At 36.8% G+C, this 14,553-nt stretch overlaps 1 protein-coding gene across 3 annotated transcripts in view; it reads right to left on the reverse strand.

The window, feature by feature from the left end:
- Positions 1–3,350: 3,350 nt before the first annotated feature.
- Positions 3,351–14,553, reverse strand: part of arhgap29b (Rho GTPase activating protein 29b) — a 46,938-nt gene continuing 35,735 nt past the window's right edge. For 2 of the 3 annotated variants that reach the window (XM_051134967.1, XM_051134986.1), the window contains 9 exons: positions 14,040–14,171; positions 12,600–12,698; positions 11,995–12,158; positions 11,715–11,903; positions 11,485–11,622; positions 8,958–9,184; positions 8,033–8,303; positions 7,841–7,943; positions 3,351–5,369 (listed from right to left, as the gene is read on the reverse strand). In XM_051134967.1, coding sequence (XP_050990924.1) covers positions 4,426–5,369; positions 7,841–7,943; positions 8,033–8,303; positions 8,958–9,184; positions 11,485–11,622; positions 11,715–11,903; positions 11,995–12,158; positions 12,600–12,698; positions 14,040–14,171 — 2,267 coding nt within the window. In that variant the 3' untranslated portion in view covers positions 3,351–4,425. The remainder of the gene's footprint in view (positions 5,370–7,840; positions 7,944–8,032; positions 8,304–8,957; positions 9,185–11,484; positions 11,623–11,714; positions 11,904–11,994; positions 12,159–12,599; positions 12,699–14,039; positions 14,172–14,553) is intronic. The other variant, XM_051134976.1, reaches the window with a different exon arrangement.

The following is a 14,553-nucleotide window of genomic DNA, read 5'->3' on the forward strand; positions in this document are numbered from 1 at the left end:
ACAACTACCGAGCCTACTGGTATGTAGAGATCTTTGGTAAGTTATCTTAAAGGATAAAGCCAAATCTTATTTCAAAATATAGAAATTTTATTTCACAACAACAATTTATATCATGATATAGTCAAGTTTTGTTATTTTATCTTAGTTGTTAATAATAAAAACCTAGATGCAAGTAACAAACTAAAGGACAACTACAATCAAACAAAGACACAAATAAAATCAAGAGGGCCCTATGAAATTTTTTTTTCTTAAATTCCATTTTAATTTTTCTAGACTATTTTAATGGTTACATAAAAAAATATTTATCAAAAAGCATGTCTAATTAATTGAAATCATGAAACTTGCGGAATTTAACAGCAATTTAGTAAAAGTTTAAAAAATTACGTTTTCAAGGCCCTATGAAATACGTTTTATTATTTTTTTCAAATTCAGTTATGTTTGTAAATCTCTGTTTTCCATTCATTTTCTGGATTCTATTTTAATCATTTCATTACATTTTAATAATCAAAAGCATGTCTAATGACTCTATAAAGGATAATTAGATTTGATAAAAAAAAAAATTATTATAGGATATTTATTAATTTTTTTATTTGTTTATTTTTTTCAGAAATACTGTGTTGTGTATTTACAATTTTCTGGTATTTTTTTTTTTCTGGTAGATATTCCTTAAATATTGTTTTAATAATAATTTTATTAGTAATAGTAGTATTATCTTTACATTAAGTAATATATGTGACCCTGGATCACAAAACCAGTCATAAGGGTAAATTTTTCAAAAGATTTATACATCATCTGAAAGCTGAATAAATAAGTTTTCCATTGATGTATGGTTTGTTAAGGATAGGTTAATATTTGGTCGAGATACAACTATTTGAAAATCTGGAATCTGAGGGTGCAAAAAAATCAAAATATTGAGAAAATCACCTGTCCAAATAAAGTTCTTCACAATGTATATTACTAATCAAAAATTAAGTTTTTTATACTTACAGTAGGAATTTTACAAAATATCTTCATGGAACATGATCTTTACTTAATTTCCTAATGATTTTTGGCATAAAAGAAAAATCGATAATTTTGACCCATGCAATGTATTTTTGGTTATTGCTACAAATATATCCCAGCGACTTAAGACGGGTTTTGTGGTCCAGGGTCACATATTAATATATTTCTGACTGTCAAGTTAAACCAAACTTTTATTTTGACGGGCTGCTGTGAAGACCTTTAGGATGACGATAGTTTTCCGCAAAAGAAACGGTAAAATGCTCATTAAGTGACTCGGAGCAGTTCTAGAGATTATGTTCATGTGTTAATGTACTCATATTTTGTGGCAGCAGAGGCTGAAAACACAGCGAGCATCACACGTGTGTAACATTAATAAACAAAACTTCGCGTCTGCGGCTCTTATTAAAATGCATTCTTAAAGTACCGGTGTTGTGCCCATTTTCGACCCCCTGCCAAATTATTACCCCTTCTCACTGAAATTGCTCTCTGATTGTCTAATCCTAACCCCACCCCTAATCCTAACCCCTCACCTAATCCTAAACCTACCAGTACTAGGGGGGTAGTAATCTGGCAGGGGTTGGAATTCGGCACAAGTAAAATGCAGAATCGTAGGCCTACCATTTTTAAAAGCAGGGTATCGCGATACTTTTTAAGTACCGGTATATCGTGCAACACTACTATGTTGTATTAAACATTATTCTATCACACATTTGAAAATTATTCTATTATCCACCCTATTTTTCAACGCGGAAGTAATCCTAGGGGCGAGACTTCCAGTTCATTAGCTGCTATAGAGAAAGGAGAAGAGTTCATATCTTAATTCATAATTAAGATAATATGTCAAAATAATATGGTATTTATTATAAGACACACCAATTTGCAATATCAAGCAGCAAAACGAGCTGTCAATAGAGTGTTTTCACGACGCGACATCAAACGGCCATATTGGCCGCACTGAACTAAACTTGCATATTTTGCTAATAATTGCTGCTGAAAATGGACAATTTTATTTATTTTTTTTCCGGTGGTTCAGACAGCATAAATTAGCAGAGCAACGAATTCAGTAGAACATTAACTGTGCATCCATGCTGGTGTTTACATCCAAGTATCTCCAATATGGCCGTGCATCCAGGTACCATCCAGGTATAACGCACAGTTGTGAGTTATTAAGTCAGAATCGTGAGATACAAACTGAGAACATATCAGTCATTTTTCCCCCTCAGAATTGGACTTTAAGTTTGAATTGTGAGATACAAACTTACAATTCTGACTTAATTTCTCGCAATTGTGAGTTTATATCACGCAATTCTGACTTAATAACTTGCAACTGGGTTTAAGGCCGGGACACACCAAGCCGACTTGTAAGAACTAGCGGCGATGAAAGCTGACGGGGTTCACTGCAGTGTCTAGACAAAAAGCTGTGCTTGAACACACCGCTCAGACTACAGCCAACTGCAAGCTAACACGTGGGTTCTGCACCTGCGTGAAAAGATTTAGCTGTCTATAGATGTTTTTCTTAAATGCGGAAATCACGTCTGACTGTCCAGTGTTTCTAGTCAAATTAGTGTATATTCCGATCTGATAATCTAATGTTAAACCTATTAATATGTTTTTAAAAAGCACATGGCTCTAAGCCCCATCACTTTGCAATGTTGCAATGACCATCATTTGTCAGTGTCTCACTCCAAAAGTTTAATGAGTGTGTAGATGCACACTCAGAACAAAAGGCTGCTATTTGAATGGGTTCCAATGGAGACCGGAACAGAAGAGCATCCAATCGGAAGTCAGACTGCGCTCATCGTTTAGTCAGAAAAAAAGGTCTATATCAGCAGCTTTTTATAGTATATATTCGTCATTCAAAATGAGAAACCAACACAAAGATATACGAGATAAAGGCAGATATACAAAACGTTAACAAAGCAGGCTTGCTTACCATTATGAATCAGTTATGTTGATAACTTTCTTCACTTTATAATAATATTCACACATTGGAGTGTATATCATGCGATTCTGACTTTATAACTCACAATTGCAAGTTTATATCTGCCATTTTGCCATTTAAAATGCCATTTTAAATTTGTTTATATTTCTATATCATTTATACTAATAAAATATAATGCTAATATTAACATTGTTGGCTGGTCTTAGCTGGTGGCCTTCCAGCCTGGCTAAGCTGGTCAAGCTGGTTTCACCAGCTAAAGAAGTGGCCAAAACCCCTCTAAAACCAACCTGCTGACCAACTATGACCAGGATAGACTGGTTTTTAGTCTTAGTCCTTTTTTAAATTCTGTTAGATTAGAACATTTCTAACTTTCTTTTCTTAATTAAAGTTTTTTATTCAATATTTACATTTTATTTCAGCTGCATTTTTAATAACAAAAACAATTTTAAATAGTTTTAGTTAAAAATAACACTGGAAGGACTGAAAGCGACAACATTATCAAAAATGCTCATTAGTGATCTTATTTTTGAATTGTTCCAGAAATACAAGCACAATACAATAACAAGCACCTTAGGATCCACATTTTGTCTGAATTCACTTGTACATGCGATTGGAAACAATATAATAAAAATAAGAGCACATAAAATAGTTTTAACTAAATATTTAATCTGCAAACATGTTGCACGTCTTCAAGAATTGTTGGTATAGATGAGTTTATGGCAGCAGGTTATGTGTAAAAATGTAAACAAATGCATATATAACTCTGAAATAAAACAGAAACAGATGCACGCAGCCTAAAAGCAGGAGTGCTTCCAAGAGACGAACTATAAAACAAATAAAACAGTCGGCAGTAACTGTATGACATCATGCGAGGGCAGTGATGATGTGGTGCCACTCAATGTTAAAAAGTTATGCATAGCAAGTGCATCAAAATAAGCAAGTTGGCATGAATTTACAGACAATACTATACACATTCCTGTTGAGTTTATACAATTATTACACAGAATTTGTGACTTTAATAACACATTAATATAGCTGACATAGAAGCGTCTCTTGAAACCTCATCTTATCACAGTGAAGGAGATAATATAAGACACATTTGGCATAAACGTTCAGAAACAATATCCGAAAATAACATAAAAGAGTGCTCACTTATGGATAAGCGAATGTCACAAATGTTTTGGACCTCTGCTGATAGTTCTGGCTCAAACAGTAGCTTAAAAGGACATGAACAAACAGCTATTAATAAACCAATTTCATGGAGATGTTTCACCTCTCGTAATATTTCTGCCCTTTCTCAAAGGGATATTAAAACAATTTCATATATACAGTATGGCACAAAAAGAACGTTTACATACATACATATATATAGTCTCATTAAAACTGACATTGTGAGACCTGTGGAAGAATCAGTCACTTTCTGAGTGTCACATATAGGATACTGTACCAAGTGTGACAAAATCTGCATCAGAAGGCCTTTTTTAAACAAAATGGGCCTCACGGTGCTCAAGCTCTTGCATGCGGCGACTGCGTCTCTGATAGAGGGGTTTGGCATCCGTAGGGCTGAGCTCCTCCGCGCTGGAGCTCGGAGATTGTGGTGGAGAGAGTGTAACGGGGCTGATCGAGTCATTCTCTGACAGTCCTTCATCTGCTCCCGCTGATACAGTGCTTGTCACTGTTGTAAACGTTGGCTTGGCTGTTAAAGCAGTAGTCACTGATGTTGGTGTGGTTGGTGGAGTCGTGACTGCTGTGGAGACTGTCGTAAACGTTGATGTGGCTGCTGTTGTAAATATGGTAATGGCTGTTGTGTAAATAGCTCCTGTGGTGGTAGTGGTTGTTGCTGTCGAAACGGTTTTCGCCAGCAAGTCAAATGGCTTGATTTGTCCCATTGATGGAGGTCTATAGAACGTTCCAGGAGGGGGTTTTAGTGTCCGAGGCGCTCTGAAGGATATTGGAGTCCCACCAGACTGGCTTGTACCATCTTTTCTACTGGTGGTGCTTTGTGGTACAACACTAATTTCTGACGGTTTTGGCACACCTGGGGATGGTAGGTTGGCCACTATCATTGCAGTTCTAGGCGTCACATCATAATGCCTGTATTGTCTGTCCCAGGTCCTTCTTAGCGTCTGGGTGTCGATGAAGGGATTCCTGTAATAGTTGTTGAGGCGTGGTGTTGAAGGCTTGTCCGGTTCGACAGTCTCCTGAATGGGGGCTGGTGACTGTTCACGCTCCTCTGTGTTGCGGGTGTTGCGCTCGTTGAGCAGTCGCTCCACGGGCATGCTGATGGGTCTAGACACCGGCTTGGAGCGCTGAGGACGCAGTTGTACCACTCGGCTGCTGGAACCGGGCCGGCTGAACACAGATGTGGACTTCTGCACGTCCACAGGAGCCGAGCCAACCCCATTGACATCTGAGACCTCACCTACTGGAGGGAAAAAATTAGTTCAAATGAGACAAAAAAACAGCTCTCAGTAATCTAATAATACATTCAAAATATGCATCAAAGTGGAACATAAGCTTATAAGACAGTCATAACTTCATATTTTTCAACTAAAATTATATTGTAATTTTCAGTAACTTCCCATTAATGAATTAATCCACCACACTTTCAAAGTTTTTAAAATTGTTGAGTTATTACTATGTTATTACTACATTTACCCCATTCTATTAATTAAAATTTAATGACAAATTACAGAAAAACTACTGTAATGCAAGAAGCGTTTAATTTGAATATATCATTAGATGAAATGTTGGATTTAAAGGGATAGTTCACCCAAAACCTCACTCCCATGTTGTTCCAAATCTGTAAGAGCTGCGTTCATCTTCAGAACACAAATTAAGGCATTTTTGATAAACTCAGAGAGCTCTCTGACCCTGCACAGACAGCAATGCAACTACCACGTTCAATGCCCAGAAAGGTAGTAAGGACATCATTAAAATAGTCCATGTGACATCAGTGGTTTAACTGTAATTGTACAAAGTTGGAACGCCCATCTCTTTCTGCTCATCGTCTGTACATTCTGGTTCAAATACAGTTGTGGTCAAAAGTTTACATGCACCTTGCAGAATCTGCAAAATGTTAATTATTTTACCAAAATAAGAGGGATCATACAAAATGCATATTTTTTATTTAGTAATGACCTGAATAAGATATTTCACATAAAACAAGTTTACACATAGTCCACAAGAGAAAATAATAGCTGAATTTATAAAAATGACCTCATTCTTAATACTGTGTTGTTGCCTAAATCATCCACATGTTTTTTTTTTTTTTTAGTGATAGTTGTTCATGAGTTTCATTTGTCCTGAACAGTTAAACTGCCTGTTGTTCTTCAGAAAAATCCTTCAGGTCCCACAAATTCTTTGGTTTTTCAGCATTTTAGTGTATTTGAACCCTTTCCAACAATGACTGTATGATTTTGAGATCCGTTGTTTTACACTGAGGACAATTGAGGGATTCATATGCAACTATTACAGAAGGTTCAAACGCTCACTGATGCTTCAGAAGGACACACGATGCATTAAGAGCTGGGGGGTGGGGGGGACTTTTTGAATTTGAAGATCAGGGTAAATTTAACTTATTTTGTCTTCTGGGAAACATGTAAGTATCCCAGAAAACAAAACATGTATAAACATGTAGATTCTGAATGGCAGTATTAAATGAAAAAACAAGATATTTAGGCAAAATAAGAAAAATGTAAAATCTCCATTCTGTTCAAAAGTATCAGTGAAGCATCAGTGAGCATTTGAACCATCTGTAATAGCTGCATATGAGTCCCTCAGTTGTCCTTAGTGTGAAAAGATGGATCTCAAAATCAGAGAGGGTGCTTGCTGCAGAGCCAAATGGGAGGAGCTGGAGCTCTAGCTCCCCCTCGCTGGAGGTAATAGGTGGAGATAGACACCTAACCACACCATAACCCTACCCCTTACCCTATCCTAAACATAACTCCACCCATTAGTACACACAGAGTTGGAGCTGGACATCCAGAGAGGGGGAACTGGAGGCCATTCGGCTCTGCAGTGAGCAGTACTTGCAAAATCATACAGTTATTTTTGGAAAGGTTTCACATAAACAAAAATGCTGAAAAACCTGTTCAGGACAAACAAGGGACTCATGAACAACTATCACTAAAAAAAAACAAAAACAAAACAAACAAACAAAAAAAAAAAAAAAAAAAAAAAAAAAAAGCTGTGGATCATTCAGGTAATGACATAAAATCAACTATTACTTTCTCTTGTGGATTGTATATAAACAACTTTTATGGGAAATATTTTATTCAGGTCAGTATTAAAAACATAACATGCATTTTGTATAATCCCTCTTATTTTGGTAAAATAATAAACATCTTGCAGATTCTGCAAGGTGTATGTAAACTTTTGACTTCAACTGTAAGCAAAGCTGTTTTGAAATGTCAGAAAAATGTCAAAATCTGCATCTGCAAATCATCTATGTCAAAATCTTTAGACATTTTACGAAGACTGATTAATGTACAGCATGCATCTTCTCCTGATGGGAAACACGGAGCAGCATATCTGGGTTCCAAGTCATAACGCCAGAAATAGTCCCTATTTTTGTTTTCTTTGGGCACAAAAAGTATTCTCGTAGCTTCAGAGAATTATGGTTGAACCACTGATGTCACATGGACTATTTTAATGATGTCCTTACTACTTTTCTGGGTATTGAATGTGTCAGCTTCCTTGCTGTCTATGCAGGGTCAGAAAACTCTTGGATTTCTTATAATATAATTTGTGTTCAGATTACGGACAAAGTTCTTACGGGTTTGGAACGACATGAAGGTAATTAATAACAGAATTTTCATTTTTGGGTGAACTATCCCAGTTTCGATTTCACGCTAACTTCAATACCAAAGCTGAGCAGAAGACAATCATACTAACCAGGTGTTTGCGCTCCCTCATCCCCTGTTTTCATTTCCTTCACTTCCTCCATCAACTGTGCGGAGGTAATCACAGACGAATGTCTCTTGAAAAGTTTTGCACTCTATATGAAGGATAAATACAGATTACAAATCATAAACTCTGACATTTCCTAAAAAAAAAGTCTAACTTTCAGTCTCTGGACTATCTCACCTCTTTGATATCCATGAGAGATCGGGAGTGACGGCTGAGTGGCGGCTGTGGTGCTGTCGGACTGGTGGGAGACACAGGGTTGAGGGGGACATCAAAGATCATCTGGTGGTGCCTGATGAGCAGGTCCACCATGCGGGCCTGGTGGGGGTAGTCAACCAAGGAGGACAGCGACACTTCAGCCTCCAACTGCCTGGGCTTGATGAGTGTGGGGCCGAAGATGATACCCAGGTTACTAGCGGTCATCTTGTTCTCCTCAGCTTGCTCTGACACTCTGTAGAACAATGAACGGCAAAGTGTTTGAGTGAAAAATTATATTTCTATCATCACAACTCTCAGAGGGTTAAGCATGGTAATGCACATGGCAATGTTAATGTGTTTGGTCTTGGCAAGATAGATCTGCTATGCTCCTGCTGCTGTGACAGAGCAAGTACCGAGACTTGCTACTGCCAATACATCCACATCATGCTGCTGTAAGTATGTAAGAAACACTGTTGCACATATAACATATAATATATGTAATATCCCCCCTTATATGGCATACAGTACATGAATCACCCTGTAGCAGATCTACACAGGTGGAGCTGGGGAAGGTGGAGGGTTTCTGAAGAGGGCTTCAACTGCTACGGCAAGCACTAGGCAAGTATTTGAATGTTGAGCAGCAAGCTCATTGGCTGCTGACACAAGAGAGAACCAATCAGCTGTGCCATATGCTAATGATGTTATTATGTCCGACTGAGTTAGACCTATCGGACTGCGCCATCCAAAATTCCATGACAGAACTTTGGATTTTACTCCCACTAAACATATTTAAGGATATCCAGCAACAAGCAATGAAAAACAGATCCCAATGGCAGATTCCCGCTTCTTTCCTATATGACTTTTTTTAAACAAGCTTTTTGTTTATGGTTTGTGTTAGGTAGGATACCTGTGCAGATGGGTGATGAGGAACTGCAGGGTTTTGTAGTGGGCCGCAGGAAGCTGGCGTAGGAGGTCTCTGATTTTAAAGAGCACTCTTTTAAGCTCAATACTGAGGCTCAGCTGCTCTCCTGGTGATTTTTCTTTAGCTGAGTCAGTCTCGTCTATGTTCTGAGTCTCTTTTGCCAGCCCGATGATGTCATTATAATACCGATATTGAATCAATGGCTCTGGCAACTGAAAGACAATTGAATTCTTTTTTAGACAATGTCAAATCAGCAAAAAGTATTTTGAAAAACTGTTTTTTTTTTCTTCTAAATGTAAAGAGCAATGGAACCCTATACAGTGCAACAGCTGGGTTCAGCAGGAAAAATCTAATAAATTTCTTGATGAGGAGCTGATTTTTAACTTAGAAACCATAACTTACCATAACCATTTAACTTATAAACCAACTTATAAGACAGACCTACAATGAGCTACAAGGTTGTTAATTGGTGATAATTAGTAAGCTCCACAAAATGCACCAAAAGAACACTTTAGTGCCTGTTCACTCCCATGAGGCACTGCAAATGACGGAATAGTCATTTTCCATTACACTGCCGTTCAAAAGTTTGGGATCAGTAAGACATATCTTATGCTCTTCAAAGTTCCATTTAATTGAGCAAAAATACAGAAAAAATAGCAATATTATTAAATGTTATTGCTATTTAACATAACAGTTTTCTGTTGTAATATACTTTAAAATATATCGATGATGCAAAGATACATTTTCAGCATCATTACTCCAGTCTTCAGTGTCTCATAATCCTTAAGAAATCATTCTAATATGCTGATTATTAATGTTGAAAGCAGTTGTGCTGCTTAAAATTTTAAATACTTTTTTCAGAATCCTTTGATGAATAAAAAGTTACAAAGAACAGAATTTACTCAAAATAGAAATCTATTCCAACAAGTCTTTACTATCACTTTTAATCAGTTTAACACATCCTTGCTGAATAAAAGTATTAATTTCTTTCAAAGAACTTGGCCCAAACTTTGAATGGTAGTGTATATCGTTACCAAAAACATCTATTTTTAATAAATGCTGTTCTTTTTAACATTTTGCTCATGAAAGAATCCTAAAAAAGTATCACACGTTCCAAAAAAAAAAAAAAACATTGATAATAAATCAGCATATAAGAATGATTTCTGAAGTATCATTTGACACTGAAGACTAGAGTAATGATGCTGAAAATTCAGCTTTGCATCACAGAAATAAATTTTGTTTTAAAGTATAATAAAATAGAAAAGCGCTATTTTAAATTGCAATATTATTTCACAATATTACTGCCATGATAAGCAGGCTTCTTTAAAAAAAATTACAAATCTTACTGATCCCAAACTTTTGAACGGCAGTGTAATATTAGTTTACATAAATATTTTGCAATAAATGTAAAATATATTGTTTCTATACACGATCAACATCTTTAAATCAATAGTTTTATATTCATCCATCGTTTTTATTTTGAATATTTCATTTGCAGTGCCTCACGGGACTGTAGCTTCCTTCATTAAAGCTAAAAGCTAAAATTTACAGATAACGTACTCAGCCCCTTGTCATCCAAGATGTTCATGTCTTTCTTTCTTCAGTCGTAAAGAAATTATGTTTTCAGAGGAAAACATTTGAGGATTTCTCTCCATATAGTGGACTTCTATGGTGCCCCCGAGTTTGAACTTCCAAAATGTAGTTTAAATGCAGCTTCAAAGGGCTCTAAATGATCCCAGCTGAGGAAGAAGGGTCTTATCTAGCGAAACGATCGGTTATCTTGTCTAGCTCTGCGTGAACTCGGTGTATTCCGGTTCAAGACAGTTAGGGTATATCGAAAAACTCCCATCTCATTTTCTCTTCTAACTTTAAAATCGTCCTACATCGCTGCAGAAGTACCATGCCAGAGATTACAAAGTGAACATTCAAAGAAGATCAAACACCCTTTACAAAAAAGTAAAAGGTGTAAGGTAGGGCAATTTTGAAGTTGGAGGAGAAAATGAGACGGGAGTTTTTAGACGTACCCTAACTGTCACACAGAGCTACAGAAGACGAGTGTCTGAGGTTGAAAAGTAAAACATTTAAACTGCATTTTGGAAGTTAAAATTTGGGGGCACCATAGAAGCCCATTACACAGAGAGAAATCATGAAATTTTTTCCTCAAAAAACAATTTCTTTACAACTGAAAAAGAAAGGCACGTACATCTTGGATGACAAGGGGGTGAGTGCATTATCTGTAAATTTTTGCTCTGGAAGTGAACTAATCCTTTAAGTACACACCTTTTGTCTTACAAGATTTTTAAACATTTTTGTGCTTCAAATCAAAGTTTGCAATGTTGTGATTCAGCTCTTAGCTGGCTGTTTTGGTTAATGGCTTATAACTCTATGACAAATAAAAAATTCCTATGTGAAATACACTTTCGAAACCAAAAAGCAGGCGGACACAGTTGCACTCTATTATGTCAAGTTTCATACAGACATGATGAAACTGGGATTATTTGTCCCACCACACCTGTCTCAGGTAAAGCTTGAGCACGTTGCTTATGTCATGTGGGTGGAGGTCAGAAAGCTCCACTAAGTCCTTTCCATTCTCAAAGGCCTGGCAGAGCTTTTCCACACGAGACTTCGCCCCATTCACCCGATAAATGCCCTTGAAATGAACCGAAAGCAGGCGTCACTCACAAAATGATTCACCAACAGTCAATTAAACAAATTTCTTAAAGTTGCATCGAAATTCCTTACCTTAATGTTCAGGGCACGACTCTCGATTTCCGAGGTGCATTTTTTGATAATAAAAGGTATGCCGTCAGAACTGTTCTTAGCTACTTGGGCGAAGTCGATTCCGAAAAGGTGCAGTCTGCCCTGGAGCTTTTTATGACCACACTGAATGGCAAGAGTCTCCAAGCATTTCTTATGACAGGCCAAAGAGCACTGCGTAAAAAAAGATTAGGGAATGACAACCGGCTCTAATGAATAATGCGAACAGAATCAGTGTGGGTGTTAATGATGATGATGACGGTACCTCCTCACATTCAGCCCCGTGAAACACCACCAGGCTGTCGCACTCTCTGCACTTGGAAGGCGCTCGCAGTTTCCGCAGCTTATGAGTTTGTGCCGCTTTTGACATCAGAGCATTACGGAAAGGGCCGGGAGAACTGGCCGTTTCCATCACCATCTCAGAAAGACCTGAGACAAGGAAGGATGTGTTTCAATAACTAAAAACAATCTGCTGGGTCACAAGTAAAGATCATCAAAAGTCTTAAATTTGAGTTGGGATAGGAATTGAAAGAAATTTCATGACTTTGGTTTGCATTCTTATTTAATGTTTTTTACTACTTTTGAGGAAGCGTGACCCCAGTTCCTCAAATGTATTTCCCTACTTTTATCATTTGTTTACATTCAGCAATCATTACTGAAATGTAGCACTTTTGGTGGAGAGACAGAAACTGCCAACTACTGTGGCATTTTGCCAATGTCAACACCCAGCCCATCTGCGCAGCTGCACTGAAAGCAAAAACGTGGGTGCGAGCAATTCAGCACTTGTGTAATAAACACAAACATGTGGTGTCACCACACATCTACGAACACAGACGCTCACAATCACGCTATTCGGTTTGTACAACCCACCATTATCTGATGGGGAAGGTGGTTCTCTCTCATCAAGATCATCTGCTGAAGACATGGTACCAGTTGAGGGAGTTCTGGGAAGCCTGCGTTTGAAATCCCCTGTAACACGAACACACACGTAAACACACATTAGATACTTCCGTCCTGCAGAGCACTTCTCCATCCTGTCCACTGAGAACTAGGTCAGCCACTTTACAAGCAAAACTTACAAACGTGCCTGAACTAGCAAAATTTCTAGAGGAACTTCTTTTTTGGATTAAACACGTTGCACGTAATAAGTATGGCTGATGCAACTGGCCAGAGTAAAACATTTAAGGACATAACTTGAATGATTAGGCCAGTGTTGACATTCTCATGTTCTAACAATTTGTTGATCAAATACATGTTTTTATGCCTGCTTTTTCTGTGATGTTGTAAACATTGTTGTTTTGTCAAATTCTGCTGTGTAAATGTCACAATATCTAGCTGGCTTAAATGAGGTTTTGCGGTATTTATGGTTTATAGCTGTCACAACATCTGTAGAATTCCCAGCAATTACTGCACATAAGGAATTATATGTTGTAAATGGTTTAAGAAAAAAAAATGTGTGTGAAGAGTTCATTTGTAAAAACAGATAACTGTTTTTCCATTGTGAATTCCAATGAATCTCAATCAAACTGCATTTGGGTTATTTTAATTAAGTAAAAATACAGCTAACTAACACAATAAAACACTATAAAAACATGATAACATAAAAAAAATACATGATTTTTGAGTCATCTGTTTTTGCAAATGTACTCTTTATTTATATATATATATATATATATATATATATATATGTGTGTGTGTGTGTGTGTGTGTGTGTGTGTGTTGGCAAGGAAAATAGATAAAATAAAATAATAAAATATAGCAGTATATTGTTTAATGCCAGCACAGAAGGCTATTTTTGGCAAGAACAATGTAAAATGAATGACCGAATGAATGAAAAATACAGAATAAATAAATAATGTAGAAATTCATATAAAATAATCTAGAATATATTTTTTTACCCAGTTCTGTTTTCCATTATTCTAATGGATTGTGGATTCTGGATTTTAATGGTTTCATCAAATCAAAGTTTTAATAATCAAATAATTAATAATCTTTAATTAATTGATTGTATAAATTGTATACATTTTATCATTTAATTTTAATATATTTTTTTTTTATTAAATTAATTAATTTATTTTATATAATATAATTTTATGAACTAATTTATTATTGTTATATATATATATATATATATATAACAATAATAATTAATTTTTTTATAAAGATTGTGATGTGTATTTGATATCCCGGTGCCCACTGGGACTAAACTATTATCTGATGTATATGAAGTGCTTTATTTAAAATATATCACATGTCCCATATTGTGAAACGCATGGTAGGATCCAATGTGTTGACATCAGAAAATAGTACCTGGACTAGCTGTGGGGGAGTCCAATGACCTAGACTCACTGCTTCCTCCAGCACTCTCTGAGTCACTGCACATCCCTCCTCCACTGGCACTGCCTGAGCTCCAGGCCCGCTGGGAGCCCTGCGTCCTTAACGCTACAACACACAGAATTAACCTCAGAGTTACCTATAACTGAAGTAGAAAACCCTACATGTGTTTGGGAGAATCAGTCTGAGAATTTTGCTTATGTGCGTGAGCCTTAGTTTAGCCTTCTAGTCTGGATGCTTCATTAAATGTGAGCTCAGGCTGTAATCCAGCAGGCTGATGAGGTCACAGTACAGGGGCGTTTTGGAAGCCAAAGGCCGATCTGGGTCTTGGGCCTTAATCCTGACTGCTGGCAGCTTTTGTCCAATCTGTGGACGGCCCACAGTGGACACGTCAAGCTATAAAACTAATAAGCTGTTCGGGATGTTGAAGCTTGCCAGACATATGTGCCTAATAGGGCCAAACATCTCAGGATTTTGTTTAAGTGGGCAG

Source organism: Labeo rohita, chromosome 2 (assembly GCF_022985175.1).
Source record: "Labeo rohita strain BAU-BD-2019 chromosome 2, IGBB_LRoh.1.0, whole genome shotgun sequence".
Lineage (NCBI taxonomy): Eukaryota > Metazoa > Chordata > Actinopteri > Cypriniformes > Cyprinidae > Labeo > Labeo rohita.